The sequence below is a fragment of the Alosa alosa genome, chromosome 1 (genome assembly GCF_017589495.1).
Source record: "Alosa alosa isolate M-15738 ecotype Scorff River chromosome 1, AALO_Geno_1.1, whole genome shotgun sequence".
Lineage (NCBI taxonomy): Eukaryota > Metazoa > Chordata > Actinopteri > Clupeiformes > Clupeidae > Alosa > Alosa alosa.
The window spans coordinates 18,461,254-18,481,168 of record NC_063189.1 but is presented as its reverse complement, the minus strand read 5'-3'; the positions used below and the strand labels follow the sequence as shown (position 1 = coordinate 18,481,168).

Here is a 19,915-nt window from a genome sequence, read left to right as displayed (position 1 = left end):
AACTGATTCCTATTGTTGATCACTTACGTGTGTTCTCAGGACTGGAACAGCCACGTGGGAAAAGGATTTCAGTTTAAATCTCTGGATTTGGCTTTCAACAGCAACGGTGTGAAATGTGTGTGCAGACCATGAGATCGTGTTATGATAATCTGCTGACTGATGTTTGTTGATGTGGATTAAAACTGATTAACAGAGATTAGACTGCAGGACAGGGTGGTGTGACACCTTTGGATCTTGGGTCAGGAACATGCTGACCTTTGATGGCAATGGGCCCCGTAATGTGAACTTCCTTGAGCCCTTAATTATCCTGTCCATATTTGGCACACTTTAAAGATGTGTTTAAAAACAAACAAACATGCTGCATATTGCTACTAATAGCTTCTAACCCACATCTTCATGCAACAAAGACCTATTCCGGGTTAGTCTTTTTGGCAAGTCTGTCATCAGGAAGCAATGCTACTCAGTCAAAATAGTAAAACTTAACTTTAAAGAGATGGTAGAGCACACAAGGTAAAAAGAGAACTTAAATAAAGATTTCAGAAAATCCTGAATACAAAATGCACTTTAATTTGACAAATTAACAACTGTAACAAAATATGCAGAAAACAGAAAAATTATCTTCAATATAAAAGGCACTTTGATTTGCTGTATATACATACATTATTCAGATCAATGTTTTTAAATAATTTGCTAACATTTGGCATAGAACCAGAACAAAAAGCATATTAATTTGTAAAGATAAATAGGACACCCTAAAGTAACAAATATACTGAGATTACATATCAAAGTGAAAATGAAGACATTTCAGAACAAAAGCAGTAAAACAAATGGTGTGTAAACTCCCACCCCTTGTGTTCCGTGCTGAGCACATGGGCAGTTTGATTTCCTCTCTCTAGTGCAGTGTGATGGGCCAAAACAGCAGAGTAGCTCAGCTTGAGTGACTACTGGAGCGTCTGCATCCTCCGTGTGATCATGTGAACTTCTTCATGAAGCGCAGCTTCACATAGGAGATGGTGAGGAAGATGACGGTCATCACTACCAGAGCCACATGGTTCTCCCATAGGCCCCATGTGGAGTAATTAATGCCCTGGGCCTTCAGGTGCTGCTCACCTGTGCAACTACATATGAAAAGGACCAGCATTTAATAGGTTATAACACACACAGAAGGACTTGTAGGACACTATACAGAATCACTTTTCAGACCCCATTGGTCAGTGATGAACAATAGCAATGCTGTTTTGGTAAATCTCTAACATTTAACAGTATTTTTAACATACTAACTATGTACTTGATTTAGAACATGCAGTATAGTGTTACACATTTGTCAGTATAACACAGCACTTTTTCTGTACTTACAGTACACAACCATGATTCCAACTCCAACCATAACTGTAGCTTCTCTATAAATATTAAGTATGCCAGTCTGTACTTAATGGAATAGTTAAATAGTCAAATGATTGGCTACTTAAAGTGCGAGTAGTCTACTTCTGGTTCTAGACAAGTAAAAATGAATGTCCACAAACGAGTTTCTAGGAGTGCTGCTTGAGTGTTGAGATGTATATAATTATAAGTATATACTCTTTTGATCCCGTGATGGAAATTTGGTCTCTGCATTTATCCCCAATCCGTGAATTAGTGAAACACACTCAGCACACAGTGAGGTGAAGCACACACTAATCCCGGCGCAGTAAACTGCCTGCAACAACGGCGGCGCTCGGGGAGCAGTGAGGGGTAAGTTGCCTTGCTCAAGGGCACTTCAGCCGGTGCCTACTGGTCGGGGTTCAAACCGGCAACCCTCCGGTTACAAGTCCGAAGCGCTAACCAGTAGGCCACGGCTGCCCCCAAAAAAAAAAAAATTCCTCTGTTGCTCTTCAGCTTGGAGATCCAAAATGTTTCTGAAATAAACAGTAATTCTGAGGCACTCATAAGGAATATAAATCTAAAAAGCCTTTATTTTAAACTTGGTTATCCATTAAAAAACATGCCGGGACCACTTTACAAATATCTGCACATTGCTGCAAATCGGTCAGTAGAGGGCACCAGAGAGCTATTGAGCACACGTCTAACTTAAAGTAGAGAGAACTAAAGGACAGGAATTTAAAACCTTTAAAAGGAGAATCATGTCACCCTCATTGAAATCCTTCATATTTCAGATGACTACTGCTTCTAGAATCAACATGCGTATATTTGTGCACACATATCTATGGTTAAGTGTGCCTGAACGTGTGTGTGTGTGTATGTGTGTGTGTGTGTGTGGGCCGGCCCTGTGTGCACTTACGTTAGCTCCATAGGATTTATAGTGCAGTTGTTCATGCGAGAGGTGACTGAGAGGTTCTTGCAGAATTCCAGACCCACAAACTCATTTATCTCCAAAGCCTGTTAAAATGGACATGCCAAACACAAGAAACTCTTTATCGGGTTTTCATTCAACTCTTTTCTTCACCGTGCTTTATCATAAATATCTCAATATGGTATATTAATACAATGCTTGCTAGATTTGACAAAAAGTGTATTTGACTATGATCCCAGAATTACGATATGATACACCAAGGATTTGACTCAGGTGAGCTTTCATGTCAATTTTGGTTGTATCTTTTTTCATACTTGTTCTAGTACCTCATCCTATTTTGTATGATTTTATTGCTTTGCATCATTGTGAAGGGGCGAGCAATGTCTGTTAAGGCTACTTACTGTTAAGCCATAGCGAGGAATACTGAAGTACTTCAGCCAGGACAACCAGTCCATGATACTAGTCAATCTCACCAGCAGACCAGAGAATATCTACAGGACCAAAAATGGATTTAGTACCCGAGAGTACAGATTTGAGGCAAAGTATATTGTAAATGGTCATGATATTTTGCGAAAATCACAGCAAATATTCATGTCAACATACGAACTTACTAAAATGGGCTAATCTGTGATGTACAAAACAAACCATGGAAGACATATTGCACCAGGTCAGCATGCTTTATATGTTTAAACATAAGCGTTCTCTATAGTATCCTATTGCTTTATAATATCCTATTTGGTTCTCTGCTTTTGTCAGAAAACCCTGTGTTGAGTGTAAGCAATGTTGTTGTGGTATCTGAAATGCACACCATCATGAAGACGAAGCTGATGGTCATGAAGATGTTTGCGACCGCCACCACGGTCTGGTCAGCGGAGATGGCCATGGTCATGGCTGTGGCGGTGTAGGCCACCAGGGTCACAGTGAACATGAAGATGAAGAAGGCCTCAGCAGTGGGCTTGAACCCTGTTAAATAACACTACAGTTTTAACTCTGAGTACAACTCTCAGTGGGCTTGAACCCTGTTAAATAACACTACAGTTTTAACTCCGAGTACAACTCTCAGTGGGCTTGAACCCTGTTAAATAACACTACAGTTTTAACTCTCAGTACAACTTTCAGTGAGTTTTTTTTTTAATGATGGACTTTGGACTGTCTGTCTACCTCCGACCACTATGCACTTTATTAATGCAACTCAACAATGCACTATATATACTATATAAAGTGCATTTTGTCTATATACTGTGATCCCTCAGAACTATGAACTTTATTTGCTAATACACCTTAATAATGGACTAACATGATCATACTGCATTCTGTGTTTTTATGTCTTTTTAAGCACTGTTATAAAGAAAAGCACTTTTAATGATTGCCCTACTGGTTAGATGCTAAACTGCATTTCGTTGTACTTGTTGTCCTTACTTGTGCAATGACAATAAAGTTGAATTGAATCTAATCTAAATCAATGAAATATCAACATTATGCAATCTATAACCAAGTAAAACACACCTGAAACAACTAAATAACAGATTTTTTTATCAGCAGTTACCAACCAAAACTAAAAGCAGACATACCAATCATGAAGTACACCACACATGTGAAGATGACCGATGGGAATGTGCGCAGAGTGAGGATGTCTGACAGAATCTTGGACAGAAAGTAGACCGAGATTCTGTAGTAGCCGCTAGTGTACTCGTGACTGAAGAAAGAGAACACAGAACGTCTTAGAGACTAAGGATCTAAATCTTCCAATAGAACAAAGAATGTCTCAGAGACTGGGGATCTAAATCTTCCAATAAAACGCAGAAATATTTTAGTTATACATTCTTTAAAAGGTGACTTGTTTAAAAGTGGGAATTTGTTTCGCCCACTGGCAATACATTGTTAAGTTGCAGTACATACATGAAGAGTTTCCTCTCAGTGATGAAGAGCTCAGCAGCTGATAGTGTACTGAAGCACTGGTTGGTTGTGATGAAAAACAATGCACCGAATCTACAGGAGAAAATCAGCCCTCATTATGAAACACCCCTACGGCACTACTAAGACACTGGACATTTTTAATGGGCAATATCTGCTATATACTGTAATGTACATTACACCATTATACTTAGCTTTGGACTCATGTATGTACAGTTTAAAGCAGCATAAGGGAATGTGAGTTTAAAGTAAATAATGTAGATTAAATAAATGGAATGCAAAATACTGACAGTGCAGTTGGACATAAAACCTTTATAGAATGTAATGTATTGTGTTGCCAATATAGGCTAGTTGACAATGTGCTGTGAAAGCTTTAACTACCAAGCAAATAACCTGGTCAATATCTACTTCAGGCACAAATGATGTTTTGCTGTTTGTTTTAAAGATCTTGTATTCTGGCAAAGGAGCCTCATGTTGTTGTACATACACCACTATTCAAAAGTTTGGGTTCACTCAGAAATGTCCTTATTTTTGAAAGAAAAACACTGAAATTTCAATTAAGATAACATTAACTGACAGTGCAGTTGGACATAAAACCTTGATAGAATGTAATGTTGTATGTATTGCCAATATAGGCTAGTTGACAATGTGCTGTGAAAGCTTTAACTACCAAGCAAATAACCTGGACAATATCTACTTCAGGCACAAATGATGTTTTGCTGTTTGTTTTAAAGATCTTGTATTCTGGCAAAGGAGCCTCATCTTGTACATACACCACTATTCAAAAGTTTGGAAGAAAAACACTGAAATTTCAATTAAGATAACATTAAATAAATCTGAAATACAGTCTAGACATTGTTAATGTGGTAAATGACTATTCTAGCTGGAAACGGCTGATTTTTAATGGAATATCTACATAGGTGTATAGGCCCATTTCCAATCACTCTTACATTCTAATGGTACATTGTGTTAGCTAATCGTGTTAAAAGGCTAATTGATGATTAGAAAACCCTTGTGCCATTATGTTAGCGGAGCTCAAAACTGTTGTGCTGATTAGAGAAGCTATAAAACTGGGCTTCCTTTGAGCTAATTGAGTATCTGGAGCATCAGCATTGGTGGGTTCGATTATACTCTCAAAATGGCCAGAAAAAAAGAACTTTCTTCTGAAACTCGACAGTCTATTCTTGTTCTGAGAAATGAAGGCTATTCCATGTGAGAAAACTGAAGGTTTCCTACAATGGTGTGTACAGCAAACTGCACAAACGGGCTCTAACCACAATAGAAAGAGAAGTGGGAGGTCCCGGTGCACAACTAAGCAAGAGGACAAGTACATTAGAGTCTCTAGTTTCAGACTCAATTGGCAGCTTCATTAAATGGTACCCACAAAACGCCAGCCTCAACATCCACAGTGAAGAGGCGACTCCGGGATGCTGGCCTTCTAGGCAGAGTGGCAAAGAAACAACCATATCTGAGACTGGCCAATAAAAGAAAAAGATTAAGATGGGCAAATGAACAGACATTGGACAGAGGACAAGTGAAATGATGCTGGAGGAGTGCCTTGATGAAAGCAAAGTTTGAAGGACAAAATTATTATTTCAAATAAAAATCATTATTTCTAACCTTGTCAATGTCTTGACTATATTTTCTATTCATTTTGCAACTCATTTGATGAATAAAAGTGTAAGTTTTCATGGAAAACATGAAATTGTCTGGGTAGTGTACATCAAATGCACAGATTACAAAATTGAGTTAATCAATGACTTAGGATTAGTCTAGTTTTTACATTCCTACATATTTGTTAAACAGTGACAAAACATATCAAATTACAATTAATGGATTTTTCTAAGCTAGACAGAAAGTTAAGTGACATACTGGAGTGAAATTCAAATATAAATCCTTTCATTTAGACACTTCAGGCGTGAGAGCTACAAGACCATGAGCCATTAATGGGGTGGAAAGAGCTGGTTCATTTGATCATTGTGCACACATCAGACAACATAAATGTGTGTGAATGTATAAAACTGTGTGTGTGTGTGTGTGTGTGTGTGTAGACTTGCACCTGTATGTTTGCACCTGTATGTGCTCCACTGCACCTCAAAGCACAAGTAATGGGGCCAGTAATTGCAGTAATGTGCATTGTGTGTGATTAGGGTAAGAGGCTTACACTTGCCCCTTGAAGAGGGTCCCAAAGGGTGTGTTATTCAGCTTATAACACTTCAGGTTAAAGCATTTATCTAAGAACCTATTCCTTAACACTGCAACAGACTCTAATCAGATCAAATGCCCTGGCACTGGTAGACATTTTGACCTTTTGACAAAGTTTGCCATTGTATCTGTGTACTCGACTCAGAAAACAGGACCACTGTCTGAATTTGTGAAAGGGTGGATGTTTTCATTTTAATTCCCTTACTGTCTGCACTATTCAAGTTAATTTGGTTAGTTTTGACTGTAATCTTTACATGTAAGAGGACCCAAACATCTAATATTTGTTGTCACAATTTCAAGTATAGAAAACATTATTGCTGAGAGATTCAAGTGTCTACTCTGCATGTAAGTTTCTTGTTTTTGTAGAATGTGCATACTTCATGTATATATGAGGTGATGTTGTATCTTCCATTTGATTCTCACCTGTTCTGGATACCACCCTGGTCATCCTTCACACCAAAGAAAATAGCCCCCACAATGAGAGCGAGGAAAATGGTGACACCAAGCTATGGAATAATACAGAAGACAAGAAAGGTCAAAGGTTGTGGCATTTATTTCTCATGGGCAACAAGATGACATCTACTCTTAGCTGTTAATATCAACTCTCGACTCTGGCCTCTCACACTCTGAGACCTAGGGTGGCCATTTCCATAACACCAAAAACACTTTGTGGCATTTAATGAGGCAAGAATAATTACATAGGACTCTGGTGTAGGCTTACTCCCAACTACAACACAATTTTGTCCATGATAGCTATAGTATCATGATACAGTGATTCTGAAATAGGTCTACTTTATTCATTTCAAGACCATTTGAACATGACATATCATGATGTATGTAACAGAAGAGGAACAACTATTCCTGAAAAGGCAAAAAGTGTTTATTCACAGTATTTGTATTTGTTCAATACATTGTGGTATCCATTTCAAAAACTGACCAGATGAAAATGCCATAATTTGGCTCCGCGGACCAGCAGTCTCCTCGCCCATAGTTTGAGAAACGCTATGCTGCGTCCTAGCAAAGATTCTGAAGCGGGGCTCTTTAGGGCCAGTGCAAGTTCAAAAAGGAAGACAAATGAGCGTCCCTACGAGACCTGAAGTGGGGACGGACTGAACTGAGACCAAATGAGCCCCTAGCTTCGAACCTAGCTTTCCAATAGAGCAAAGACCAGGATGGCTCACTGAGCAACTTGTGCTGTTTGATGAGCATGAGCACTCAAGCCTTAGTGACCCCTTGATAGTTGGTGAGGGCAAGGGAAACTCACTATACTAGTGGAGTGATTGTACAGTGGCTGACAGCTCCAAGTGTGGAAGGCCATGTTGTTTCAGCCCTTGTCAGCCCATGACCTTTTCGGTGACATGCTGTGCCATGTCCCTTTAGCAATGATAATGTAGCTAGCATGTTACATCACAGCATTCCATGAGATAACAACAAAGGGATCCCGGGTTTCTGCCCAATTGAGCACCGACAGCATGTAAGGTAACATGTGACTGCCATGATGCTGGAGGCACATATGACCTAAATGAAGCCAGTTAATGTGTGAAGAAAGCAGGAACACTTGCAGTGAGGGGCTGACATGAAGGATTAGTCTTCCAAGAATGTTGGCGTATCTGTGGTGTTGTTCACACATAAGGGGAGTAGGGGAGATAGGGGTGGCTGGGTATGCTTTTTTTCTGAGAAATGTTCCCACAGCCACCAAGCCCCTCCACACTGAGACAAATGAAGACTGTGAAGTCAGGAGGAGGCCTAGTAGACAAAACAGCACAAACATACAGCACAACGGTGTGGATGGGCAGACATTTTAGCTGGTGGTGCAGTAGGATGGGGTGAGAGGGGAGGAGGAGATTTCGGATATAAAATAAATCTCCAGTCAAATGACCAGGGGTATGCAGTTAAATACAACCTCTCCCTGTCCAGCAAATACAAACATGTACACACACACTCACACACGCTCACACTCTCTCTCTCTCACACACACACCCACACACACTCTCACCTTCACTTCTCTCACATCACCCCCAGCACAAAGTTGAGAGACTTCAATCATGTGACACCAAACCACTCCCTTCTCTCCCTCCTCAACCCGTCTCGCCATGCCAACACCACACCGCACCACACCACACCACCACACCACACCACACCACACCACACCACAACACACCACACCACACCACAACACACCACACACCACACCACAACACACCACACCACAACACACCACACCACACCACACCACACCACCACCACACCACACCACAATACACCACAACACACCGCACCACAACACACCACACCACACCACAACACAACACAACACACCACACCGCACCACAATACACCACACCACCACACAGCTCTCTCCCAACACCACCCCCCTCTGCCTGCCAGATATGATATCACTTCAGATCCAAGCCGAGGAGGGCAGCCAGGGGGTCAAGGCAGTCACCAAATCTGATTAGGAGGCCAGGACTGCCCGGATTAGCCTGGTTACTCCGCAGGCCCATTAGCTGCTCATAATGCTTCAAGTGAAGGCCCTAGTGGTTGGCATTTCACTGCCATGGAGGGAGGGGGGTAGGGGGTGGGTAGGGGAGGGGGCGCTGAGCGGCTAATGAGGCCACAAAGTCCCCTTTTCCGAGACGGCCAGGGCGTCGGGGTGGGCGATTAGTACCAGGCTTACCCATGAGTCACTTAGTCCAGCTTGGTAAGTCCTGTCATGAGGTCATCCGCGTCAGGAGGATCTCACAAAGGTGTTTCCTTTACTCTTCTGACTTCTTTCCTGCCTTTTAGGAAGGGGGTAGGGTGGTGGTAAAACATGTCTCTGTGTTTGGGGCCAAACCGTACCTCAGTCCATAAGCAGCATGGCATGATGGTAAATAGCTGCTCAACAGTCTCTGAGCACTCTGAGCATCATGCCTATGGTGATGTGATGCGGTACAGTGATGTTTTTTAACCTAGATTTGGTACTTTTGCAAGAAAGTTAAACCGGTGCCAAGGAAAACACGCATAAATTGCTAGAACAAATGTCATAATATGCTCTACCTTGCACTCGTAAGTTCTCCCGAGGGGTTTAGATGATCAGGTTCGACATTTTGACCCCAGGGTCGCACTCAGGCTGTGACCTGACCGGACGAAGCCATCAGCTCATTAGAAACAGAGTATTTCTCCTCACAAAAACTTTGTGATGAAGAGAGTGTGTGCCCATTGAAACATATAGCTTCAGAGTCCTAAACAGTATATGGATATAATGTGGTTGTGTTGTCTTGTCTTGTATGTGGCTGAATCCTGAGGGAGCTATTTTCCCAACCTCTGCATCTCTGACTGATGGCAGGAGTCTGCTGCTGTATACTGGGATTTTGATCTATTCTGAGGATTAGGAACCTATTGACCTTCCAAGTTGGTAAAAATGCTACTTTTCAGTGTCATTTTAGGTTGCAATATGTTGTACAGTTTGCTCTGTCAGTTTGCATCAGAGATGCAGAGATTTGACTATGTTGATTACCTGAGCCACAGAGCTCTGTGGGTTTAACATGAGGTTCTGGAAGGTTCTTTTGAGCACCCACTTCAGCTGATGGAAGAATGAGTTATTGTAGGTAACGGTGCGGGCCATGTGTACATTTCTGTAGTCTCTGCCCTGGGTGATGCGCTCCAGTTCGGCCTTGGTTTCGCGGGCGTAGCTGCTGTTCTGGTACTCTTCCAACAAACGGTCCTCAATACTCTGCCGGCTAGTGCTTCCCTCCTCAAAGTTAAATTCTAAAAGTCAGGACAAACATGGATCAGGCCACATCAAAGCCTCAGCTCGTGCTTGTTTTGAACACAGTGATTTGTATGGGCTTATCAGAACTGCAGATTATGAAGTAAGCACGGTGACATGTCAAGGTGAGATGTATTGCTGTGACAGCTTCACTGACACTATGTCAGGTACTGTATCGAATAGTAGCCAAAAAGGAAACAGAAATTAAATGTGCAGGGAATGTGGAAGGTTATAAGGTGAAAGCAGCAAAATATATAAAAGGAAGATATAAAACAAGTGCATGACATGACATGACATGACATAGCTCTACCTCCAGAGTTAAAGATGGTTGCTGTGGAGTCTCCATTGATGATATCCAGAAAGAAGTCTGCTGGGTTGTTATGGGCCTCGCATGCATAACCTGAGAAACAAGCAGATGGCGTGTATATTTCAGAGCTCTAACTGAACACATACCAACCCGTGAAGTAACAAGGCAGTTATTTTAGGGAAAACAACTGATGATGACACCATGGTTTCACTGTAATTTATTTTACATCCTGAAGAGGCATAGTCCTGAACTAAGCATTTGTGGTTGCAGCACAATAGTAAACTTAGCTCTGACCTATATTGGCAAAGTAGTCCAGTGCATTCTGGGCTGGCCCATGGTACACCTGTTTGCCACTGACCAGCAGAGTGAGGGAGTCAAAGAGGCGGTAGATGGAGTAGCGCGGCTGGTGGATGGACATTATGATGGTGCGTCCATGGCTAGCCATCCTAAAGGAACACATAAGAGTTAGATATGACATTCTTGTCAGAAATTACCTGGACAGCATCACTTCACATTAATATGTGGGCCCATACGAATGTTATGCTAACTGCTTATTAGTGGGTCTCTGCGTCTCTCTCTCTCTCTCTCTCTGTACCTCTTAAGCAGCAGCAGGACTGAGTTGGCTGTGCTGGCGTCCAGGCCAGTGGTAGGCTCATCAAGGAACAGGACCGAGGGGTCAATGACCAGCTCCATGCCGATGTTGGTCCTCTTGCGCTCTCCACCGGATATGCCCCGAATCAGCTGGGTGCCCACCTGCACATCACACAAGATCCCAAAACTCAGCAACATACACACAGACACACACATACAGCACATAGACAAGCCGGACACTTAAAGCAGCACGCATCTGCTACACACTCATTTGGTAGATTTAAGTCTCATTGCTGTGTTGTGTTATGACCAGTGTTGCCACAGTTACCTTGAAAAAGTAATCTGATTACTGATTACTCCTTTAAAAAAGTAACTTAGTTACTTTACTGATTACTTGATTTTAAAAGTAACTAAGTTAGATTACAAGTTACTTTATTAGTTACTTTCAGCAGCTGCCGACAACACCCCCACCGCCTCAACATAAAAATGATAGCCGGTTTTGCCAATACTGTAATGTCAACAATGTATAGCAGACATCCCAACCTAACCTACTTGGTAGGATACTGAAATTCAGATGTTTGTTCAATAATGTCTAGTCAGTACACCAAATAAGGAAGGTCTATTGATAGAAATTGTGATAGTAAAATATGTAGATTTTGGTAGTTTGGCCTTTTCATGTAGCCTTGGCAACTAGCCATCTAGTATAGGCCTGAGTAATATGCAAATGAAATTACACTTGTTAAACTCACCTCAGCAAGTCTTTTGCAATCATTTAACCCGCCGTGAGCAATGCTAAAGTCACTGTTACAAACAGTGCAGTGTGCAAGACTATTATGTTTTACTCTTATGAGACAATTGGGTACACTTTTGTGTAGTCTGATGTGAAATGGGCTTAAATGTTCCTTTTTGAGGGGCACTGACTCTGCCATGACACTCCTGTTCCTAGATACACTGACTGAACTGATTAATTAAGAGATATAAGCCCACCTACACTGAAAACTGATTGGTTGATTTAGCAAAACAGACCAGGATGCTCTCTGTCTTGGATGCACTTCAGGCACGCACACACCACTCCCACTCCTCTCTCTCTCCCTCTCCGTTGTGTGCACGTTAAACTCAGATGCACACGCGATTTGAAGTCCGGTCTGGCTTGCGTGCTCTTGTTCGCATAGGTTCCGGGAGATTTTATGTAATTTGCAGGCGTCAGGAAGCCGCTATCAATATGTGGGACTTTGTCGCCAGCACAGAATGTACAATGTACCTTAATGTTGTCATGTTTAGCTGACACAAACTCAAAACAATGACTGTATAGATAAAAATGTGCATCTCTCTCCTCCCTCCATTGTTTACGTTTGTGTCGCTGCATGGTTTTACACGCGAGTTGTCCTCATGCTGAAAACGTGAGCATAGCCTACATGACGTTAATCCCCGAGACAAGAAGAAAGAAAAGAATATATCTTTTTACTAAGGAAAATAACAAAAATAGTAATGCACAGTGACTTAGATAAGTAACTTTAATCTGATTACTGGTTTGTAAATAGCGCGTTAGATTACTCGTTACCGAAAAAAAAGTGGTCAAAATAGACTAACAGTTACTGGAATCACTGGTTATGACTATTAGGTGCAAATTCCAATTCAAGATAGAAAACAATAAATTAGATTTTAGTTTTACCAGGAAAATAATGATACATACATGCATTCAGGTTGCTGCAGTAATTATTCCCTTATATCTTTATTCAGCCTTTTTAGTTGAAATGTACTTGTTTTGTTAATTAATTAAATTCTAACCTACTAAAAATACCAGCCTACTAAAAATAGATTATCAAACAGAAAAGCCCTGTTTCAGTTTACAGGGACAAACACTTGAAATAAGTGAAAATGCTCTAACAGTACAAACTTGTCAACATGTCTATTCAGACAGAAAGGAATTTGATTATCTAATCCTACATTATAGATTAGATTTCACTTGTTGCTTTTTGCTGAGTGCCATGATTTTAAATTATGATGGTATTTCAGTTAATTCAGCTTATAATGGTTTAAGAAAAAGGAAGTGTGTGTGTGTGTGTGTGTGTGTGTGTGTGTGTGTGTGTGTGTGTGTGTGTGTGTGTGTGTGTGTGTGTGTGTGTGCGCGTGCGTGCGTGCGTGCGTGTGTCAAAGACAGAGAGAGATGTCTTCTGTTTATGTGTATCTGGCCGTATGTGTATCTGGCCCTGAGAGATGGGTAGGACAAAGGTGATGAGTCTTTTGTGTGTGTTCAGTTATTTGGAACGGAGTTTTGCAAGTGTAATTGTCTATGTGTTTACCACCTTAATGTGGACGTGGCTGACTTCCAAGTCTTTGTACAAATGCATGTGAGAATAGGCAGTGGTTGCATGTGAAATATCTCTCTCCAAGAGAAGCTTGTAAAAATTCTGTAACAGATTTCAGTTATTTCTATAACTTAATCTGCATATCCCAAGAAAATCAAAAAGTTAGCGTATCGTTCCTCAATAGTATTAGTCAATAATACTGAATAAACCATACAAGTGAGAGAGAGAGAGAGAGAGAGAGAGAAAAAGCCCAGAGCGTCGTCACCTTTGAATCTGCCACCTTGCTGAGGCCCAGCTCCTGGATGAGGTGGTTGACACGCACCTCCTTCTCTCTCTGGCCCACTGAGGAGGGCAGACGCAGCGCTGCCGAAAAGCACAGATTCTCCCTCACGGTCAGAGTTCCCATCACCACGTCATCCTACAGAGAGCACACGCAAAACAACAACAATACTCAAACCACTATATGGCAGACATGCCAGTGTAAAAAGACTCGATAGTACTGCATTTCACTATGGGTACTGTGTGAGTGTACTGCATGTAGACAGACTGCATTTCACTATGGGTACCGTGTGAGTGTACTGCATGTAGACAGACTGCATTTCACTATGGGTATGGTGTGAGTGTACTGCATGTAGACAGACTGCAACAGACTACCTGGACCACATAGCCAGACAGGCACTTAAAGTTGGGGGGCTGAGGTGCTCCATCTATTAGCACTTCTCCTAAGAGACCAGCTGGGTCCTTCCTGGCAGCCAATACATCCAGGAACCTTTACAAATGGGTAAGGGGAGATAACGTGAGGTGCACACAGATCACATGTTTTGGCCTCTGTGATGGCCTTAATTACTCTGCTGTCATGGAAGGGCTGGTGTATCCAGGTGACCTCTAGCATATGAGTGATGGCATTGCATAGGAAATAACATAAGTATATACTGTACTCTTTTGATCCAATGCACTGGATAATGCACTGGAAACATACAAACATGTGCAATGCACACACACATTGTGTACCTCCAGGGAAGCAGGTAATTCTAATCTAATAAAATATAAATAATAACATTAATGCCATCATCAGTGTGGGACAGATCAGTGCTAGTATGCAGGGGTACATATGCGCATATGTTGTTTTAAAAACATAAATTTCATAAATGCTCCTAACGTTGACAGTGTCATGAACTCATGTACTTACGAAGACTTCCCGCTTCCTGTGGGTCCTAAAATAGCATTTAAACCAGGTCTCATGATCCCACTGGAACATGGAGAGAGAGAGAGAGAGAGAGAGAGAGAGAGAGATTTGATTAGAGTCAAATCACTGGTTTTGTCAAAAATTCCTCAGGTGCAGCAGGGCATAAGACACTTTCAGATAGTCATGTCCGATATTATCCATAAGATAGAATAAAACTAATTTTACTTTTCTTCACATTTCTGACAGAAAATATTTGAAAAACAATGAAATGGAAAAGGACAAAACCATACAGGGTGTGTTCAGATGAAACACAATCACACACAAAAAATTTCAATTTAAGTTCACACCCCAATCAAATTTTCACAGATCAAATTTTTAGATTTATTGAACAAATCTTTTGCTTCATGCCAAAATGTTTAGCTGCAGGGAGAAAGATTTAATTAGGCAGTTCTTTGGCTAAAAGTGGTATAATCCAGCTTTTCAACAGCCAAGCCAATTACCTGGCCTTGGCCTCCAGGTGTCAGGAGAAGAGTAGAGCACACAGACCATCCTGACGCTTGGACTCACATTTATTAACTAAATATCATTAGACTTCATTTCCATTTGGCAGCCAAATGTTTCAGAAAAAAATACTTCTCACAGGTATGTAGCACAAGAATATACAAGGGGGTAATATACAAAATACTGAATAAAAGGATGTTACACAAGCATATGTATATATTGGGCATGTCTATCATGCAGCAGTATAACAGTGAATAATATTAATAATATTAATCTGCACTGTCAAGGTTTGTTTCTTGAGAAGGTACCAGAAGAAAGATAGAAGTCTGCCCCTCTGTTTAACAGGAACCATGCTGACGGTAGCCTATTTTAGTTGATATACTTTATAAATCAACACCAACAGAGTAGATCAATACCATATATTATATGGCCTTATATCATAATTTCTGTAAAGTAAGTTGTGGACCACATGTGACTTTAAATATACCAAACTGATAAGACAGCATAGTAAACAGGGCTTAATTTGTGGGCCAACTCATGCACCTTTAAGTTTGAGCCTCTAGAGCTCCCTTACCTCTAGCATGGGCTCCCCATCTCTGGTTGGCTATTTGATTTAGTGCAATGGTATTATAATGTTTCTCTATGCTATATAACAGTTAGGCCACGTGTTTTGTTGTAGCCTATTTATGTGTGTTGAAAATGTGGTGATGTACACTATGCATGCAAACATTCTACTAATATTTTACAAATTTAGCACTGGGCGTAGGCTAAGTAATAGTGGCAAGCACTTCTATTTTGTACATTCCACAGACCAGACTGCAAAGAAAAGGTCTATCAGGACTTACACAAACCAGCCCCAGAAAGAAGAAAGAAAAAAAGGAATTAAAATGAGTTAGAGTCTTGTTGCCTCTCACGTGACAACATTTAATTCCATTCTCTGGCAGGCTGCACTCTGGTGTTTCAAAGAGATTATACGCAGGAAGGCATGCTTAATAGCATATAATTAACACTATGGAGAGAGGCAAAATGATGCATTCGAGCTGCCCTGGGAAACGTCAGAGGCATTTACTGCCATTGGGACAGGAACTGAGGATTTTCTACTGCGGTAGAGAGGGACACAAACACCAACTCAAAATGTATTCAATTACAATATGCGCATCTATAATGTGCATCTACCATCCCTTGTGTTGGCTGTACTGTTGTGACTGACTCAGAAATATTGGTATAATTATGGTAATTTTCCAATTTCAGACAATAAAGATGACACTGACGCGTGACATATGAGATTATAAAATACAGAATATAAAGTGTATTTGTTAAAGAGGGGAGCTATGCGGGACTGACCTGAGATCCACCAGTATCTCCTTAGTAGTGGTCTTCCTTTTACAGAGGGGGCCACTCTTGAGTACCACTTTGTACTGGATGTCGTGGAAGCTGACAACAGCACCACGCTGAGGCTTGCCAGTCTCCATGGTGATGACCTTGGGCCCTGCCAGGCCATTGGTGCGCTTGTGCTCCACCATCTGCATGTTGACATGATTTGCCCGATCCTCCATCTCCTACGGCCGTCTCCCTGTACCCAACCAAAATGGCAACTACAGTTACAGATGACAAGGCAACAGTGTGAAGGTAGTGCCAATCTGTTCCTATGTGGTACTTGTGAATCACATTTGGTCTTTGTGTTCACATCCCATTTGGTCTTTGTGTTCACTAAGACCTGTTGAACCCGATAAAGAAAATGAAAGGGTAACAGATGTGGAAGGTCTCTATTAATGACAATACAAACACCCATTTAAAAAGTAACTTTGGGCAAACCCAATAGATTAAACAGCAAGTTGACTAGAAACATTTCCTTCTCCTTGATACCTCCCCCAGGACTCAGGAGAGGCTTTCACCTGCGTCTGTTTGTTGGCAAGTTTACAAAAAAAACAACCCACACGGCTGAAAACATGTGATAAGATCCTTGATTAAGCTAAAAAGTTGGTATATTTAACATAGGGTGTTGATATTGAATTAACAGAATTAATTTGTCAGTGGCGCTGTGGCTTAGTTGGTTAAAGCGCCTGTCTAGTAAACAGGAGATCCTGGGTTTGAATCCCAGCAGTGCCTTATCTTGAATTTCCCCTTGGGGATCAATAAAGTATCTATCTATCTAATAGCGCCTTGGTGGAGGTATGCACCCTACTGTTTCTCTGATGTTAACTTTGTCTTAGCCATGCGCCTTATATTACATATCAGCCATGCATATATGCAAGAGGACGTGTGATTACCTCACCATGCATACCCATACCTTACAAAACATATACATTGTTATACTGTATAACTGGGTGTGTGAGCTGGGAGGCCTCATGATAGCCTATCAGTGTAAGGCATGCTTATAATAGAAATGCTTCTTGGTCAGAGGGGATAGAGGCTGACCGAAACTCCAAAATACTGATTGCCTGACCATTTTGAAATAAATAACTAAATTCCTCAAGGACATTAAGCCAGTCTTTCACGTCTGAGCAGGAACACGAGATCAATTAGCAGTGTCAGTCAGGAGCACAGGTGGTCTATATGTGAACCAGTGTGCTTCATCCTCTGCTACCACCTTTCTGAAGTTCAAAGCCATGATTGTAACTATTACTGTGCAAGCTGAGCAGACGCAGACACTGGCTACATTGTTCACCATCCACATCTCCGTGTATTCAATTATGGGATGGTCCGAAATCAATGTCATGCGACCAAACTGCAGAGTCGAGAGTAGCGAGACTCGAAGGGGAGAATGGTTGATCTTGGGTGTCGTGCAAAGCAAAGTGACTCAATCAAACTATCTGAGTGACTCAATGAGACAGTAGCACAAATATTTCCACACATGTAGCTTATAAGTTAAAGGTACAAAAGTCCCATCACCCTTCATTACGGGATAGTCAGCATGGATGACTTTGTTTCGAAAAGAATCACCTCGTCTGCAATCTGCATACGTCTACATAACCTTGCCGTATCAGTGATGCCTCTTGTAGGCTACTCAGCAATGAGTAGCCGCCTATAGAGACGCGCGCTTGACACAGACTGATGAAACTGGCCTGCTGCAGACACAATCGCCTCACGAAACAAACAAAAAAAATACGTGTCTTACCTTCCTTGGAGCAAATTAGTTTTAAGTTATGGGCAAACTTTTCCTCGCAGTTGTTCCCGGAGAGTCCTTGTGTGGCGTTACTTGTGCCATTCCAGGCGTTGCTTATATAGACTCCAGAAATTCTTGAATTGAATGCGGAGATGGGAGGAGGTGGGCAGAGCACACATTCGCCTCAGATGATCGGATGAAGACGTCAGTGCCACAGCCCCAGATAGGCTGCTATGAAATAATGCTATATGGTGTAGATCTAGAAGGCGTGCTAATTTGTAAAGACAATAGCCTCAGGAAGCCTGCTTGCAATTTGCCACAGTTTATGTAGGCCTATAATTTAATTATTTTTGCTTCAGGCCTGTTATTGCAATCAATTTTGGTGGAACCAATGTTTGTTTTTGAGTAGCCTATACAGTGAAATCGGGGGCCAAGCAGCGAAGCTGCGAGGACTTCACTGTGTTTCTACGTTTTCCTATTATTATTATTATATGCAATGGAAGTCAATGGCAGCCCATAGAACCGTCTGGTAAAAAGATGGGAAATTTGGCACACTAATTGGGGACGGTCCCATGATTCATGTCTCCAAGTTTCATGTCGGCAACTCGAACCCTCTAGCGCCACCAACAGGCCAAAGTTGGAAGTGTGTTCACTCACGTAACTTTTGACCCGTAGGTCCAATTGGTCAAAAGTCAGGTATCGTTGGAATCCTTGGACCAAGCCGAGTTCAACGCACCCTATGACGTCATTTTCCGCCATGATGGATTTTCCGCCATTTTGGATTTCATCAAAAACACTTAAAATGTATCAGGGGTCACATACTTTCTCTGATTCCCACCAAATTTTAAACAGATCATCTTCAGACCAAGCCTCACAAAAGTTATCACTTTTCGTCTTCGGAAGTATTACCGTTCGCCCGTAACAGCCAATCAAAATTTGCGGCGAAGCCGCCAAACAGGAAGTGAGCTCATATCTCAGCAACCCTTGCAGTCATCAAATCCAAACTTGGTATATGGACTCATGACCCCATCAGGAGGACGCTCTAGAAATTTGGTGACCTTTGACCTCTAGGGGGCGCTGTAAATCAGTAACATGCCTTTTGGACTGTAGCTGCTGTTGTGCCTAGAATTACAATGTACTAGTGGTGTCTGGTAATACTGTGGAAGATCCTTATGTCGACAGATGGCAATTCATGACATCAACATAATTAATTTGGCCGCCATATTGGATTTAATCAAAACCACTATCAAATTTCCCTAGGTCACAAATTTCATCGGATCCTCACCAAAATTGGCACAGACCATCTTCAGACCATGCCTTATCAGTGCTTTGATTTCCATAACAATTGACGGAAGTGTTTGCCCGTAGCAGCCAATCGAAATTGGTGGCAAAGCCGCCAAACAGGAAGTGAGCTCATATCTCAGCATCCGTAGCATCTATCAAAACCAATTGGTGAGCAAACTAAGTACATTGACTCCTGACCTAATTGGGAGAACACACAACCAATCTGGTAACCTTTGACCGCTAGGGGGCGCTGTAATTAGCAAAACCTTTTTTTGCCCGTAGCTGCTGAAGTGTATTATTCTGCCATGGAAGTCTATGGCAGCCCATAGAACCGTCTGGTAAAAAGTTGTGAAGTTTGGCACACTGATTAGAGACAGTCCTGTGATAAATTTCATCAAGTTTTAAGTCGGCACCTCATATACTCTAGCACCACCAACAGGTCAAAGTTGGATGTGCGTTCACGCACCTAAC

At 41.5% G+C, this 19,915-nt stretch overlaps 1 protein-coding gene and 1 non-coding gene across 2 annotated transcripts; one reads left to right on the top strand and one right to left on the bottom strand.

Annotated features, from left to right (window-relative positions):
• Positions 1-638: 638 nt before the first annotated feature.
• abcg2d (ATP-binding cassette, sub-family G (WHITE), member 2d) lies at positions 639-18,299 on the bottom strand. The gene is made up of 16 exons (XM_048252096.1): positions 18,173-18,299; positions 16,399-16,627; positions 14,557-14,616; positions 14,022-14,136; positions 13,633-13,785; positions 11,063-11,220; positions 10,762-10,913; positions 10,471-10,560; positions 9,909-10,159; positions 6,833-6,915; positions 4,190-4,279; positions 3,862-3,986; positions 3,099-3,253; positions 2,692-2,781; positions 2,279-2,376; positions 639-1,118 (listed from the first exon to the last, which is right to left on the bottom strand). Exons 2-16 carry the CDS (start codon positions 16,608-16,610, stop codon positions 971-973), a joined length of 1,980 nt encoding a protein of 659 aa, XP_048108053.1. The 5' UTR covers positions 16,611-16,627; positions 18,173-18,299; the 3' UTR covers positions 639-970.
• On the top strand, positions 17,090-17,163 carry trnat-agu. Its single transcript has one exon. It is a non-coding gene; the product is annotated as a tRNA-Thr (tRNA).
• Positions 18,300-19,915: the final 1,616 nt, after the last annotated feature.

Bases quoted from the DNA above. Each gene is read 5' to 3' on its own strand.
- abcg2d (XM_048252096.1), bottom strand. From the start codon at position 16,610: ATGGAGGATCGGGCAAATCATGTCAACATGCAGATGGTGGAGCACAAG. The intron at 4,280-6,832 runs GTGAGAATCAAA...TTTCTCCTGTAG, and splicing joins CAGGGTGGTATCCAGAACAG to ATTCGGTGCATTGTTTTTCA. The intron at 1,119-2,278 runs GTAAGTGCACAC...TTTCATATGTAG, and splicing joins ATAAATCCTATGGAGCTAAC to TTGCACAGGTGAGCAGCACC.